Source organism: Juglans microcarpa x Juglans regia, chromosome 6D (genome assembly GCF_004785595.1).
Source record: "Juglans microcarpa x Juglans regia isolate MS1-56 chromosome 6D, Jm3101_v1.0, whole genome shotgun sequence".
NCBI classification, from domain to species: domain Eukaryota; kingdom Viridiplantae; phylum Streptophyta; class Magnoliopsida; order Fagales; family Juglandaceae; genus Juglans; species Juglans microcarpa x Juglans regia.
The window spans coordinates 27,022,025-27,037,588 of NC_054604.1; the positions used below are offsets into that span (position 1 = coordinate 27,022,025).

General features: G+C 40.6%; 1 protein-coding gene and 1 long non-coding RNA gene across 7 annotated transcripts in view; both read left to right on the plus strand.

Moving 5' to 3' along the window:
- The window catches only part of LOC121234192 (ATP-dependent DNA helicase Q-like 2), a 32,523-nt gene that overhangs the window by 13,550 nt on the left and 3,409 nt on the right, over positions 1-15,564 (plus strand). For all 6 annotated transcript variants that reach the window (XR_005934339.1, XM_041130034.1, XM_041130033.1 and 3 more), the window contains 7 exons: positions 6,237-6,289; positions 6,364-6,441; positions 6,526-6,591; positions 8,089-8,155; positions 8,237-8,290; positions 8,570-8,677; positions 15,329-15,393. Coding sequence is in view for 5 of the 6 variants with exons in the window: in XM_041130034.1 (XP_040985968.1) it covers positions 6,237-6,289; positions 6,364-6,441; positions 6,526-6,591; positions 8,089-8,155; positions 8,237-8,290; positions 8,570-8,677; positions 15,329-15,393 (491 nt within the window). In the remaining variant the exon portion in view is untranslated. The remainder of the gene's footprint in view (positions 1-6,236; positions 6,290-6,363; positions 6,442-6,525; positions 6,592-8,088; positions 8,156-8,236; positions 8,291-8,569; positions 8,678-15,328; positions 15,394-15,564) is intronic.
- Positions 3-4,067, plus strand: LOC121234193. Its single transcript, XR_005934340.1, has 2 exons — positions 3-496; positions 749-4,067. It is a non-coding gene; the product is annotated as an uncharacterized LOC121234193 (long non-coding RNA).

Genomic DNA, 15,564 nt, shown 5'->3' on the forward strand with positions numbered 1-15,564 from the left:
GTATTGCAAGATTGCCTGTTTGTACTTCTCTACTTCCCAGTAAATGTTGAATATTACAAGATATCACAATGTTGATATATTCCAGAAGGCGCGCACCCACACACACACACGCACACACACACAATGGGCATGCCGGTTACGTTGAAAATGTATGTGTCAACAGATCCTGTTAATTTCCCTAATATTCTTTTGGCATTTGGCTTATCTAAAGCCAATTGGGCAATATCTATAGCTTAACAAGTCATTGTCATCTAATTTCTTTTACTCATCGAAAAGAAAAAAAAAAACAATTGGTAGTCTTGTTTGTATCACCACTACTAAATTAACTTTTATGCATTAAATTTCAAAATCGATCTTAAAGCAATACACAGAAGAAACCAAAGGGGAAAGATTCATCATTTCCTATCAGTTTAAACTTTTATCCATGATATTAGAAAGCGATCTTTAGTTCAAACCTTGTCTCCACTGCATCTCCTATTTAAAGTTGACAATTTAGGTATGAACGGTGCTACTCTGCCGCCCGAGTAGCATCGCTTGGTGTTACCGCTAGTTGTAAAACTAGTTTTTTTTTTTTTTTTTTTTCATTTTTCCATTCACATTTTTTAATGTATTTAAATATTTTTAAAAAATAAAAAAATACATCAATACATTTAAAATCACTTTCTTCATCATTCGGTAAAAAAAAAAAAACACAGAGCGGTCAAACCGAGCGGTAAGGTTTGGGCGGCATAGTAGAGTTTTCCTTTAGGTATTGGCTTCCATTCATTGAAGGGGAGTTAGAATACTGGTTAAATTGTGAATTCATCATTTTTCTATTAGCTTCTCTTTTGGATTAATGTTAGTTTATCATCCACCTTGGACCATTTTGGCATTCTTGTTGTGCTTTTCGCACTTTCAATGTAGGTTTTGTTCTATTTTCAAGTGTTATATAGACTTTCTTTATGTGATTGAACAAACATAAATGATATCTTTTCACAATTGCTCATTTCTGTCCTCTTACAGATTTTGACATTTTTTTCCTTCTCAGCATTGGCACTTGATCATTTTGAAAATTTAATTTCGATTGTGCTTATTTGCAACATATTTCTTCTTTGCTTGTCATTCTATAATTGTAAAGACCCATAGAAGTGTTAACCATCCAGATTATCAACTTTGGCGATTCAGTATCCACAGATCAATTTTAGATCAAGATACATATTGCATAGCATCATGAACATCTACTTTCTGAAAAGATTGCATGGAGGCAAAAATTAGATGGATTAGCATTTGAGACCATAGATCATCAACATGCTATGTGGGTTGAGAGGCCGTTCAAAGAGATTGAGGTTCACCAAGTGGTGAGAAAAGGATGGCTAAAGATAAAGAACCAGGTCCAGATGAATTCACAATGGCTCTCTTCCAATCTTGTTGGGAGGTGGTAAGGGAGGATGCTATGAGGATGTTCCAAGAGTTTCATTCCAATGGAAAGTTTGAGAAGAGCCTTAATTCAACCTTTATCGCATTCACTCCCAAAAAAGTCAGGGCAATGGATGTTAATGACTTTCGCCCTATTAATTTTTTAATGGGGTGGTTAAGATTATATCCAAAGTTCTTGCTAATCGGCTAAGTGTGATATTGGAAAAGTTCACATCGAAGCCTCATAATGCCTTCGTCGGATGTAGACATATATAAGAGTCAGTGATTATCGCTAATGAATGTTTGGATGGCAGATACTACTATGCAAATTAGACATGAAGAAGCCTATGATCATGTGAATTGGGTATTCCTACTCTATATGCTTGGGAGATGTGGCTGTGGGCAGAAATGGCGTGCTTGGATTATGCATTGCATCTCCACAATTCATTTTTTAGTACTAATGAATGGCACTCCAGCTAGATTCTTTAGTATCTCTTGTGGGTTGAGATAGGGCGACCCATTTTCACCATTTCTATTTGTCATTGTCATGGAAGCTCTTAGTAGCATAGTTAGAACTATTGTGAGGGGAGGTTTTCTCTCTAGTTTTTTGGTGGGGGACAGTAATCGTGGTATCCTCAACATTTCCCATCTATTGTTTGCAGATGGCACAATGGTTTTTTGTGGTGCAAATCGAGATCATATTCGCTCCTTGAGGATAGTGCTCTTATGCTTTGTAGTTGTTTCTAAACTAAAAGTGAACCTAGCAAAGCTAGAATTGGTTCCAACGGGTGGTGTCGTCAAACATTAGAAGTTTGGCTAGCACTTTGTGATGCAAGGTATCTTTTTGCCCATGAAATACCTTGGCCTTCCATTGGGAGCCTCTTATAAACTATTTGGGATGGTGTGATTGAAAAGATTGAACGTAGATTAGCTAGTTGGAAAAGGATGTGTTTGCCAAAAGGTGGGAGAATCACTTAATTAAGAGTACTCTTTCTGACTTGCCCTCATATTACTTATCTTCCTTTCCCTTGGTGGTGTGGCAAACCACATTGAGAAGTTACAACGTGATTTTTATGGGGCGGGATAACCAAAGAGTTCAAATTTCACCTTGTTAGTTGGGACAAGGCTCGTCTCCCATTCTCAAGGGGAGAGTTGGGAATTTGAAACTTGCAAGGGAGGCTTTGCAGAAGGTTGTTATTGATTCCAAGTATGGTAGCGCCTGGGGGGGTTGGTGTTCTAAGGAAGTGCAAGGTTCACATGGAGTGGGGTTGTGGAAGTATCTTAAAAAAGGATTTTTTGTTTTTTTTTTTTTTTTTTTTTTTTTTTGGGGGGGGGGGGGGGGGGGGTTTCTCTAGGCACATCAAATTTGAGGTGGGGGTAATGGTTTCATGATCAACTTTTTGGCATGACTTATAGCGTGGTGATGAGGTCCTCAAAGAAGCCTTCCCTATAGTCTATAGGTTTGCCTGGGAGCGAGAGGCTTCAATGGCTGATGTATTGATTGTCTCTGGTGGTGCTCTTCAATGGAATGTCACCTTTCTCAGGGTAGCACATGATTGGGAGGTTGGTTCGCTTATAGAATAAGGGAGGCAGACAAGATGCTTGGAGTCCTCCTAAGAGAGGAAAATTCTTAGTATGTTCATTCTATGAGGTTATAACCTCTCAAAATAGTATTTCCTTCCCTTGGAGGAGCATTTGGATGAGTAAGGCACCACTCAAGACTCAATTTTTTTTTGCATGGACAGCTTCTTCAGGGAAGATCTTAACCATGTACAACTTGAGAAAACACCGGATCATAATAGTGTATTGATATTGCATGTGCAAAAAAAGTGGAGAGAAATTACTTATCAAACAAAGTGGAGAGAATGCTTGTGGAAATTTCTTTGGGAGGGTTTGGTTAGCATGGGTAATGCCAACAAGGTGGTTGATCTTCTTGCAAACTGGAGAGGTTTATACTCTAATCCTTAAGTCGCGGTAGTGTGGAAGATGGTCCCTGTTGATGTCGTGTTTCGTAGCCCAAGCAACCTGGCTGTTCCTCTTGGTGACCTACGAGATCCACTGAGATGAGGGCTCGGGGTGGTGGGGGACACCTCCGATGCCTAAGTCAGAATAATCTTTTGTAGGGAGAAAGAGCTAGGAGAAAAGTGTTCAGATCCCTTTACTTGAGCCCGGAATGTGCTTATATATACCTGGTCGTGGTGGTCCCCGCCCTCTGCTAGCAGATTGTGCAAGGGTTTGCTGAGCGTTGTACCGGCGGCAGGGTCCCCCTTTGTCATGTCAGCAGTCTCTTGGCCGTATTGTTTGTGGGTTGACAATTTGTCCCTTGTTGCAGGTAAGGGGAAGGTGCGCGCACTACCATGGTTGTAGAGGTGAGTGGACATCGGGTTCTGACCTTGCGTGCTAGTCTCTTTGGCCATTTAATGCTGCATGCCCACTGTTCGGCGGCATGGGCTGTTAGCCAAGGCTGGTAACATGACGAGTTATTATATCTGATGGGCTTTTCTAGGCCCAGCTCGGCCCTCTTTTCCTCATTGCTGCACTGGGCTATCTACTACCCGACTTGGGCCTCGAGGGAAATAAACCCAACGCAGCCCAAAGCGAAGGGAAGTAAACTCCCTTCTCAGTCCCCATGTGCTTAATGTGGTGTATTTGGAGGGAAAGACATTACTTATCAAAAAAAAAAAAAAAAATGGAGGGAAAGGAATTATCAGAATTTCGAAGATCATGATTGGTCTCTAGATCAACTTAGAAGTCTAAGTCTCTTCACCAATACTTTGTTTTTATAACAATTATTATTTTCAATGGGCTATGTCTATATGATTTTCTTGTATCTCTATCTGTTTCTAATGCTTAGCTAGGTGCTTTCTCTTGTATTAGTGTATACATGCCGTGTACTTGGGCTAGGCCTATTCATCATTCATTAATAAAGTTATTGTTTACTTGTAGAAAAAAACATATATGCTCTTATTCTCCAAAATAATTAGCCAATGTTATAATTGAAGTCCCTTAGAATCCTTATAAAGGCTATGTGGGATCCCATCACCGCCATTCTCATAGGTGGGGTGTTACAATCTCCCATACTCAAATCCCTACTTGTCAGGCTATTTCATTGTGACATGACTCAAGTCTCTCCATCAAGAGAAGTGCTAGCCATATCTGCATTTATACTCCAAATGGAATAGTCCATGTCACAATCAGAGCCCCTTAAAATTATTTTAAAATTCAAATTTTCTCCTCGAAATGAAGAATCCATTCACCACTCTCCCGTATATGTAGGGGTTACAATAACTGCACCACCAGCTTTTTTTTTTTTAATCAGTACCACCAGTTTTTTTTTTGGTCTTATTTTTTGTGATAAAGTCTATTACACAAGGAAAATGCTATATCTTGAATGATGTTGCTCAAACATTGATTTCCTCCTTATATCCCTGATATTCCTCTGTTGATATGGTTGATAAAAAAAGTTACTGCATACTTTGTCATGACAACTAGTAATAACAATACCTGGCTATTTGGAATCTACCGCACTATTATTTTATCTTCAAAAAGAAAATACCAGGTATTAGTAAGAGATTGATTATTATAAAATAATTTTATTTCTACAGTTAAAAAAATAATTTTATTTCATGTATTTTATGTTTTTTTTTTAATATATATTCCTCCTTGAGATGCCTTTTGTAACACCTTGATCCCCCAAGGTTAAGAATAAAGTCATTTTTAGAAATTTGGGAAAACAGAGCGCTGAAAGGCTCACGGGCTCTGATATCAACTGTAACACACGACTTGGGCAGTGCTCTGCTTTTGTCGCTTGGAACAAGGGCTTTTCGGTGGTGGTGATATGGGTGCTGGGAGGCTGTTTGGGTGGAGGAAGGGGGCTGGTTCCCGGCATGGTTGTCTACTTGCAGGTGTTCTGGGCTTCGGTGGCTAAGCAGAGGTTGCAGCAGCCACCTGGTTTTTCTGTTCAATTGAGGGCTTGGAGTTGAGATCGTGGGGATTGGGGCTTTGCATAGTTGCTCTCGGTTTGGTTGATGGTGACACAACCATTGCTGGGTTACTGATGAACAAGTGTGGACAGCGCACGGTCGCTGTTGAGATGGCTTGCTGGTGTTTGCAAGGATGGCATCCAACATGGTGTTGGCTGGGCAGTGTAGCGGTTTATGCAGTGAAAGAAGAAAAATCAAAGGGGAAGAGCTTACAGGCAATGTGAGAAAGGTGATGTGCGGCTTGTTCCAGGTTCCATAAGTTTGGCTTGGATTTTCACGAAGGAGAAGCAGGGATTTTATATCGTGTTGGTTTAAGAAATTTTAAGGTGAAGAGGACTGTAGATTATAACCCTAGTGAACTTTGATGATGCAGACGTGCATGGTTTGGAGTTCATAGACAAATCGGGCCTTGGATCTCATGGGTTTGGGTCCATTTAGTTGAAAAAAATATTAAATGGGCTTAAATCCAATTATTAGGCCCAATGCGACCCATTAATCCACCATAATAAATTATGGGCCGGTGGCCTTTCCAAAATTACCTGATTAATCTCAATTGGGCTTATGTAAATATTGGCCCATTAATACCTTCCAAAATCATGCTCTAAACCCTAACGGATCTTAAGCAAAAACTTTTGGGCCTATGGCCTAATTAAAATTCTTAGCCAACCTTAACAAAATTATAGCTTGCGGGCTTATCCAAAATAGCTCATTTAACTGAATTTAGGCCCAACCAAATTATCCTTATTATTATATCCCTAGTAATCTTGGATCGGGTCGTTACACCTTTATATGTGGATTTGCATGTGCACTTATAATCCTCTACTTTTCTTATATTTAATACTTAGTAGCTGCTTGTAGTCAGGTTTGTCATCCATCACAGCTTGAGTAAATCAATGGAGACATACTACCAGGTTTTTTCCTCGTTTTCTGACTACGTTCAACTTCTTCCTAAATGCTATTATTTCTGTAACCTCTCTTGCTGCAGGAAAGTGGTCGAGCTGGACGAGATGGTCTACCTTCTGAATGCCTGCTCTACTTCAGACCAGCTGATGTTTCTAGGCAGGTAAGATTTGCTCTGTTATTTTTTGGTTTTTATGTATTTTTTTGCTGACTTTTGTTGTCATTGAATGTTATATTCTCTCTGCAGAGTTCCATGGTCTTCTATGAGAACTCCGGTTTGCAGAATCTCTATGACATAGTACGATATTGTCAGGTACTGTTTATTTATTATTGACTTTTACACTATGTTTGGTTAGCAGAAAAGAGGGAGGGAAAAGAGAGGAAGGACGAAGGTTTACTTGTATTTGGTTGGGGGAGGGGAAGGGACAGTGAGGGACCTGCTTTCCTTCAAGGCCCACTACCTGGGTTCATCCCAGTTTCGGAAGGAAAAGGAAAGCAAAATGAGAGACAGAGATAGCATGCATTACTTTTGAGTCTTTTATTAGAGGCAGCATTAAATGAACCCTTAAATTTTGGAAGCTTTGGAGTTTTAACATCTCATTGTTTGTTTTTGTTTTTGTTTTTATGATTATAAGTGCCCATTTATTAGGTAGAACACTTATCTACTTTTCCCTTCTGTAGATACTGTCTGCATTTGTTTCTCTCCCTAAATTTTTTGGAATTTCTAGACGGAAACTCAACTCTGGAGTTTTTAGCCTATATCCAGGCAGTGGAGGAGAGGCAACCATCTGCACTCCTTTGATGTGCAAATTCTAAAAAGTATTATAATTCTTTTGATCCTGTGTCTGACGAATGTAAGAATAGTTTCCAGAATCCTATTTTGTATTTGATGTTTGAAGTATCTTATGTCATAGTGCGATTTTGGTCTTTGAATTGTCTGTTGCACCAATTTATCTTTGATCTATCAATTATGTGAATCTAGTCCTTGATGTTTTGAAAACACTTCAATATTGTTTTTGCCTTGTCTTGTCATCACTGCATGAGTGGCAATTGTTGACGAGGTGGACATTTTTTCCTACATTTCTTGTTTTTATTAACATGACATGTCAGGTCACAACCGGACTCCCCAAATCAGGAAAGATAACCCCGCATGAGATGGCATGTGACACCATGTCATCATTATGAGACCAATTAACGCTAATATTGAAGTGTTTTCAAAGCATTAAGAACTTATATGACAATTGATAATTTCAAACTTATCAAAAGAAAAAATAAAACAATTGCTAATTCATTGACAAACTTTGAATTTGACCCTCTGGTCTGGTACTAAAATTGCATTTTCACCATCAACTCAATTGATAAGTATAATTTAGCATAAGATATGCTTCTAATTCTTTTATATTTCTTTTGTAAAAGCAATTATGTGCAGTAATGAGACCTGGGTAATGTTCAGACACTTGTAATCAGCCATACTGTTTTTTTTTTTGATAAGTAGTCAGCCATAATGTTACACTGCTTATTGAGCTAGATGATACCTTTTATGCAGAATTAGGCCAATTTTTGTATTTTCAAATTGCCATTGAGGATAACTATATGGCCAGATATACCTATAAGGATCCTCAAGCCTTTATCATCCCCTTCTGATAGGCAAACCAAAACCTTGAGCCTTTTCTTGTCTCTGTGGTCCTACCAACTGCTTTTAATGTCTCAGTATTTGTGAACCTGTGCCCATATGTATTTTAATTGGTACAAGATATATGGTTAATCTGCAAGTGGAAAACATTTTTATTAATTTCTATTTCTATTGCAGTCTAAAAGACAGTGCCGCCGGAGTGCCTTTTTTCGGCATTTTTCTGAGCCATTACAGGATTGCAATGGTACCATTTGTTGTTGGTTGTTATTATAGTTTTTCTTGTTTTTATATTCTTAAATAATGTGGAACTCAAATATTGTCTCAGGGATGTGCGACAATTGTGCATTCTCAAGTGAAGTTAAGGAAGTGGACGTCACTCGTATGTTTCATTGACTTTTGTTTCAAATAATAATAGCTATTATTTTTTTCCAAATCAATCTTTTATTCTGTCTCGAGGGGATTCTTGTTTTTTTTCTTTTCATCTTTTTGTGAGTTTCTCCTTGCAAGGTTTCTTCCTCTTTCCCCATTACATTTTAGCATCTCTTCGACTTGATTGTTACTCGATTTCTTTGCATTTTGTTTTGATTTGGTTATATGGACATATTCTTTCCTCTGTATAATTATATATTTATGTGTATAATTTGAGCATCCTTTGCAGGCCATGCACAACTTATGGTTTCTTTGCTACAAGATATGCAAGAGAATGATCAGAGATTGACAATGTTGCAATTAGTAGACAAAATGAAAGTAAAGCACAAGGAACTAGGTTGGTTTTATGGCTTTAATTCATTCTTTACTTTGTCTAATATGAGTGGGAAGGATGATATATGTGTGGAGCAAGACACCGATAGATATGGGGTATATGTTTGTATAGCCTGTATCTAATATTGCAGCTATTTGCACATGGAAGATGTTTTTATTTGGAGACTATCCCATATGATTTATTAATTAGTGCAAAGGCAAAAATGAATAAATGGCCAAACATCATGAGAAAATCATGGAATTTACTGTATCTACAAGGATCCGCTAATTTTTTAAGTCTGGGAATGAATTTTCTTGATGCTTAAACATTTAGATGATGATGGAAGTTTTTGTTTTCAAATTAGGCTTTACACTTGTCATGAATTAGGGGCCTTGCATAGGAGCCTAGTGATTAGGATAGCTCCTCTAGCACCATACCTTTAGAAGATGAGTAGTAGCCAGCAGGTATAGGCCCAAAAAATTAGTTTTTCACATGAAATATGCTATGCAAATCTGGTTCCAGGTAGGGGTGAAAGTTGGTCGGTCCGGACCGAAGAAACCGACCGGACAGGAAATAGAGGACCGAGACTTTTCAGTCCGGTCCCGGTCCAAGGGTTTCCCACCTCGGACCGGATCGACCGAATTTAAAAAAAAAATATATTTTATATATATTATTTATATAATAACTATATAATTAATTATGTAATTTTCATCTAACCTATCACCATTAAAAATATAAAATTTTAAATATGTTATCAACAAATTAATATTCTATCAATTAACTAATGTATAATATCAATTAAGTAATTATATAGTAATTATATAAGTTAAGAATGTGATTTTCATATAATTTATTATTATTGACCATATAAAATAATTTTTTATTGAGTTAGTTACATAATCCATATTAATAATTCACTTAATTTTAATTTAGTATTCTAAATAATTTTTTTTTTATTAATTTATTTAAAAAAAAAAGAAGAAAAATAAATAAAAAAATAATTGGGCCGGACCGACCAGACCAATAGGTCTGGTCTAGTCTGGGGAAAATGTGGACCAAAAATCTCGGTCCATCACCCCTCGGACCTAACCGATTTACACCCCTAGTTCTAGGCATTAGATGAGCTAGGTTTCATGGGGCTCTGCTATTATTTTCAGTATTGGGCTAATTAATTACACTTTTTTAAAGTTAGTGCACTCCGATGATGAGGTGTCTTTCCAATTGCTCCTTTGAACTCATCTACAGAGGAGTTTAGAGGTGCCTCATTGGAGATCAATGCGATGGATGAAGATACAGTTTGTCTCCTTGGCATCAACATTTATTTTTCTTTGGATAAGTAAAAATACTATATATATCAATAGGAGTAACCAAGTACACTGGACGTATACAAGAAAACACCTAGCCCATACGAGAGAGCTTGTAATGATGACCCAAAAGCCCGTGAAAAACTACCCAAAATACACCAAGCTCGAATTGGAATAGAACACACCTCCCCAACCCCAACCCCTTGTTTCCCGTAAGACTAATACTCCACCCGAAACTCCCTCTACGAGAACGTCTTCATAATGCCCTCCTTTTAGTCTTCCATCGACTTGAGCTACCTGTTAGGGACCTCGGTCAAGTCCCTAAACACTATGATCTCCACGCCAACGGTAGTCTTGTGATGACCGAACCCTTGTTCCTCTCTTGCTTGGTTCTCGATCAATGGTGGTCAAGGTGACCACTTTGGTATGGTGAGGTTAGGTGTTTAGGCTAAGATGAGTGTATGGAGTGGTGGAAAAAGGTCAAGGAAATGTATGGGCTACAATGGAGGAAGGGCGCACGGCACTAGAGTGGACTAGGGTTGATGCCACTTGGATGATAAGATTTAGGGTTTGGAAGATGGTCTTGGGCTGCTAGGGTTTAGGTTTAGGGTTTGGAAGATGGGGAGGATAGTGTTGGACGGCTACAAGGTTTGACTTGGTTGATTGGTTGAGTGATTTTAGGAAAGTCTCCTAAAATCTTGGAACTTGATTTGGAAAGAGAATGGCCGGCTATAGTGTGGTGATTGGGTCAACTAGGGTTCCTAAATTATAGGAACTCTAATTTGGATAGAATAGTGGGCGGCTAGGTCACTTCCAATATGGCAATTAGTTGCCGAAATTGAGTGGGACTTGGCAAGGGTAATGTGTATCGGCTAGGGCAAAGCTTGAAGAGGCAAACAATTTATGGAAAGTTGACAAACACTAGGTTGGTCGACTTTTGTTGTTTCGATGGATTGGAAGAGCTAAATTATGATGAACACCAAGAACAATGAAGAACACTCAAGAACAAAAGCAAGATACTTATGATCTTGAATGAACAAATGAACAATCAATGATAATTCAATACTTGATTCACGAATTGCACAAGGATTGAATAAACCTCATATATTGATAATCTCAACTTGGATTCACGAATTGCACCATGTTGTAAGAAACAAGATAAATGAATTACACTTATTCAAAAAATTGCAAAGTGTGATTCTCTCTTTGGGATTCACGAACTTCACCCAAAAAGCCCAAGTGCAATGGCACCGGTTTGTAATCTCTCAAACAATAGTCTTCCCTCTAGGAATTTGCCAAAAGATTCTAAAGCAAATGAAAGATGTCCTATTTATAAGCAATACAAATTGGAAACCCTCAATTGGTCCATTGAAAATAAATAAATAAATCAAATTAAATAAATAAAATAAATAATATGATAGTGGTCATGGACCAAGGCTAGCCGTGGCATGCATGGCCCATAGTGGGCTAAGTTGGTGCATGGTGGTCTTCGGACTGGTCCATGGTTAGGTGGTGCGGCATGGCTTGCTGATGGTGAGCCATGGTGATGCATGGCATGGCCCAAGCTGGTGGCCTAGGCGCTGAGACTGCAGGGCATGGGCTGGAGCCATGCGTTGGATGAGGCATGCCACTGACCTGCTCTGCAAGGCACGGGCTGGAGCTGTGCGCTGGATGGCAGCATGCCACTAACCTCGCTGGTGTGCGGTAGGGCTGTGCATGTGTGCGCGCGCGCGCACTGGGTGGGCTGGAGGAGCCGCTCATGGCCTTGAGGCACATGGGCGCGCGCAAGGGCCATGCGGCCCATCAAGGTGCGCATGGGCCTGCACACTGAGACTCGCAAGCGTGCGCGGCGCGCTGCTACTTGCAATGCCGTGCGCATGCGCCCGCTGTCCAGTGTTGCGCCCCTGGCTACGCACATGAGCGTGTGGCGCATGGCTATGCGGATTGCCGCGCGCATGGGCGCGCGACGCATGGCTGCGCGTGCGGGCAGGCTCTAACTAGCCTCGCTAGCCTGCATGCTGGGCGCCCCGTACGTGTCACCCCACGAGCCAAGGCATGCTTGTGGGCTAGCCAAGGTGCTTGTCCCCACCATGACTAGGGCATGTGCGGCATCTCTAGAGGCAACTCGACGTGGGGGTCTAACAATCCCCCTCTTTTCAAGTATATCCTTGCCCTCAAGGATAAAGCGAGGCATGCTTGTGGGCTAGTCAAGGTGCTTGTCCCCACCATGACTAGGGCATGTGCGGCATCTCTAGAGGCAACTCGACATGGGGGTCTAACACTACCACCCTTAGCGTCGTAGTTGATTGCCCAAGAAAGACGCTTTAACTTCCTGCTTTTCTTAAAACTTGATTTGGTTTCAAGCAAGTGGCTTGCCTAAATCGCAGTGAGTAGTGCTTTAAATTGGTCTTCACATCCTCCATGTGAAAGCCCCACGATATGCTGAATCTCGTTAACCTTATGCAGAACCCAATCCGATAGTGAACCTGCTATATTATTTATCAGAGGAAGAGAAACCAGGGAAACAACATTATCCTCAGACATAGTACTTAACTGCACTCTCGACCCTAAACATTCCTCCTCACAAGGCACCAACGACAAACCCATAATTTCCTCTCCGCCATATCCTGCATTCAAATCTCGAACCTCCTCAACAGCTATATGGTTGTTCTCCATTGTTGTTGTCACCATTAAAGGTTCCTCCCCCCTCCATCGATGAGGACATTGCTTGTATGTGCTCCACCCCCCGATGATCCTTTATGTGCCACTTTTTCAGACCCTACCACTCCCTCAGGAGGCACAGAACAGGTAGGGGAAGCACTACCTTCTGTTACCCTATTTTCATCTTCTAAAGGAGGCTCGTCTGTTTCTTCCAAAGTACTCAAGACCCTGGAAGGACCCCCATCTTCAACTGAAAGTGAACCCTGGAAAAAAGTATCAACCCCATTTGCAATTGGTGACTGAGGGTAGTTATGCGACAAGCTACCAATGCCCTAAGTGACATTGGCGTGAATAGTGATGCTGGCGTCCAATGACCCTATCTATGATGGCGTCGAAACGCCCTTTGCCAGTACACTTGAGGCCTTCAAAGCCATAGGATTTACCCCTGCCCCCCTTGTCTGTTTTCAACCCACCACCCAAACCCATGATTAGGTTCAACCCCTTATCTACTGTAATCATGAGATCTCTCACATACTCTATAACTCCTGTCAATTGAGATTTGACAGCCCACAAGACCCCCTCCACTTCTCCCAATGTCACTTGACAACCTTTGTCTCCTACAAGTGCCTTACCCTTTTCTTCAGCCGCGGAGCTATTCTCGGTTGGACTACCCGCCAGTGACCTCAACACCGAAGCATACGAGGCACCTTTGACCGAGGAAGGCCTTCCCACTGTCTTTCCATCAACAAACTCCCCTCCGTCTACATGCTTCAAAATAACGGCTTTGGACCCAGTAATGCTTCGAATGGACTGCAGAAAACCTTTCCATCTAATGCAATTTGCGCCTTCCAGAATCACCAACAAACCTTTCCTTCCATTCCGAAATTCTGAGAGTTTGCCCCTTGCATTAATATGATGTTGAATGATGAGAACTCTATTACCCATCCTTAGCTCCTTGAGGAATCCTTCATGACAGTTGAGTTCTAAACAATTCTCTATCGACACATGAACTTAGCCATCCTTTTACAACGTTTAGAGATGCGAAAACTATCTCCTCCCCATTCGTAAAAACGAAAGTTTTTTATTCCACATTCAACCACCTCTCATCTTCCATCTGAGATGAATCCATGTCGCGCGTCGTCATCGTCTAATCCCAAATCACAAGATCATCTCGCTTCGTCATCTCAAGGAAAAAGATGTTATACGAAAATAAAAAGCAGATCAGAATAGGTACTACACCAGATATATGCCGACGAAAATAAAATGCAGATCAAAATCCTAGTCGCCAGATGGGGATTGACGTTGGAGGGCCCTCAATGGAGTCGTTGGAGCCCGTTGGTCTTGTCTATGGCGGTGGTGGAGGCGGAGGCAGAGGTTCGACAGTCGATGTCGCCTCCAAGAAAGACAGAGAGAGAAGCTTACGAAAGTCCAGGTTGCTGAAGGAAGGACCTACGCCGGACGACCCTCAATGGAGTCGTCGGAGCCCGTTGGTCTTGTTTATGGCGGTGGTGGAGGCGGAGGCACAGGTTCGACAGTCGATGTCGCCTCCAAGAAAGACAGAGAAAGAAGCTTATGAAAGTCCAGGTTGCCGAAGGAAGGACCTATGCCAGACGGCCCTCAACGAAGTCGCCGGGGCCCGTCGGCCTTGTCTATGATGGTGGTGAGGTGTCACTCGCTGGTCTAGGGTGGGTGAAGGGTGGCGGCGGGTTTGGGTGCCTTGGGGTTTTCTCTCTTCGTAGGCTGACTCCTCAAGCAAGTAGCATTTATTGAAGAGTATTTCTACTTGCAAGCCGGTGTAGATAACACACCCCCTTTACTGCTGCTATGTCAGAATTTGGTTTGCAAGAAATTTGGTTTTTAAACTTTTCGTGCAAATCAAGTTCTGCAATTTATATCAATAAAATTACTCTTATAAAAAAATAAATAAATAAAGTTTTGCAATTTCAGCTTTGTTGAGTGTGTTCTCCACACTGGCTTGTAAATAGAGTTTTTCTTTATGGAAAGCTATTGAATGCCTGCTTGGTTGAAGTAGTGCACTATTTCTTATTGACTTCAAACCGCCCATAAATGTGGCTTCTGGCAGAGTTACAGACCTTTTAGAAAGCTGCCTGAAGTGGTATCTACCTACTAACAACCTTTGGGAACTAAGCTTGAATCTACACCATGTTTTCCTTAAGCTCATTTGAGAAACCATGAAGGAATTGGGAATTTCTTCAATTATTTGTAGTTGAACCTTGAGGGTGCTATGATCCTCTGATGCATGAGATTGTAGCTTCTTTCTTGAGGTGAAGATAGTTTTGAGCTAAGGAACAAAAAAGACCAAGCCGGGGTGGGGGTGGGGTTTAAAATGGCAGCCCCACTTCCTAACTATTTTTTTATGAGTGAAATTGCCACTCCAGACCAATGAGTTTCCCGTCATTGGGAATCACATCTTTCTTGCCTTGATGATCTCTCTTCCCACTCCATATGTACATGGTCCCCTCAAATTGATAATACTTTTGTGAGGATGGTATTCCCTATAAATGAAGGGAAATTAGAGGAAACTCTTGATTGAAATGCTTGTTATTTTTTATCATCCATCTTTCTCTTTCCTCCTAATATTGTTTTCCAAAATTATTGTATCCTTTTCTCTTTCTTAGCGTACATTTTGGAACCAATACATTTCAATTCATCATATGTTATTCTATTTCTTGTTGTACAAATTGCATAGGTTCTGAATTGAAGAGAGAGGAAAGCGAACAACTTGTCATACAGCTTATAGTGCATCGTATATTGGTAAGAACTCTGACTTCTTTTCTTCCCCGACTTTGTTAAATGCTTGTTCTCAATAACTTACCTTGGTGGCCCACTAAGAAAAAGTGAGAAATTTGCGTAAATTTTTTTCGTTAATTGCATTTTCTGTTGTGAAGTTTGATAATGGCTATTTTGAAATTTATTCCGCTGAAA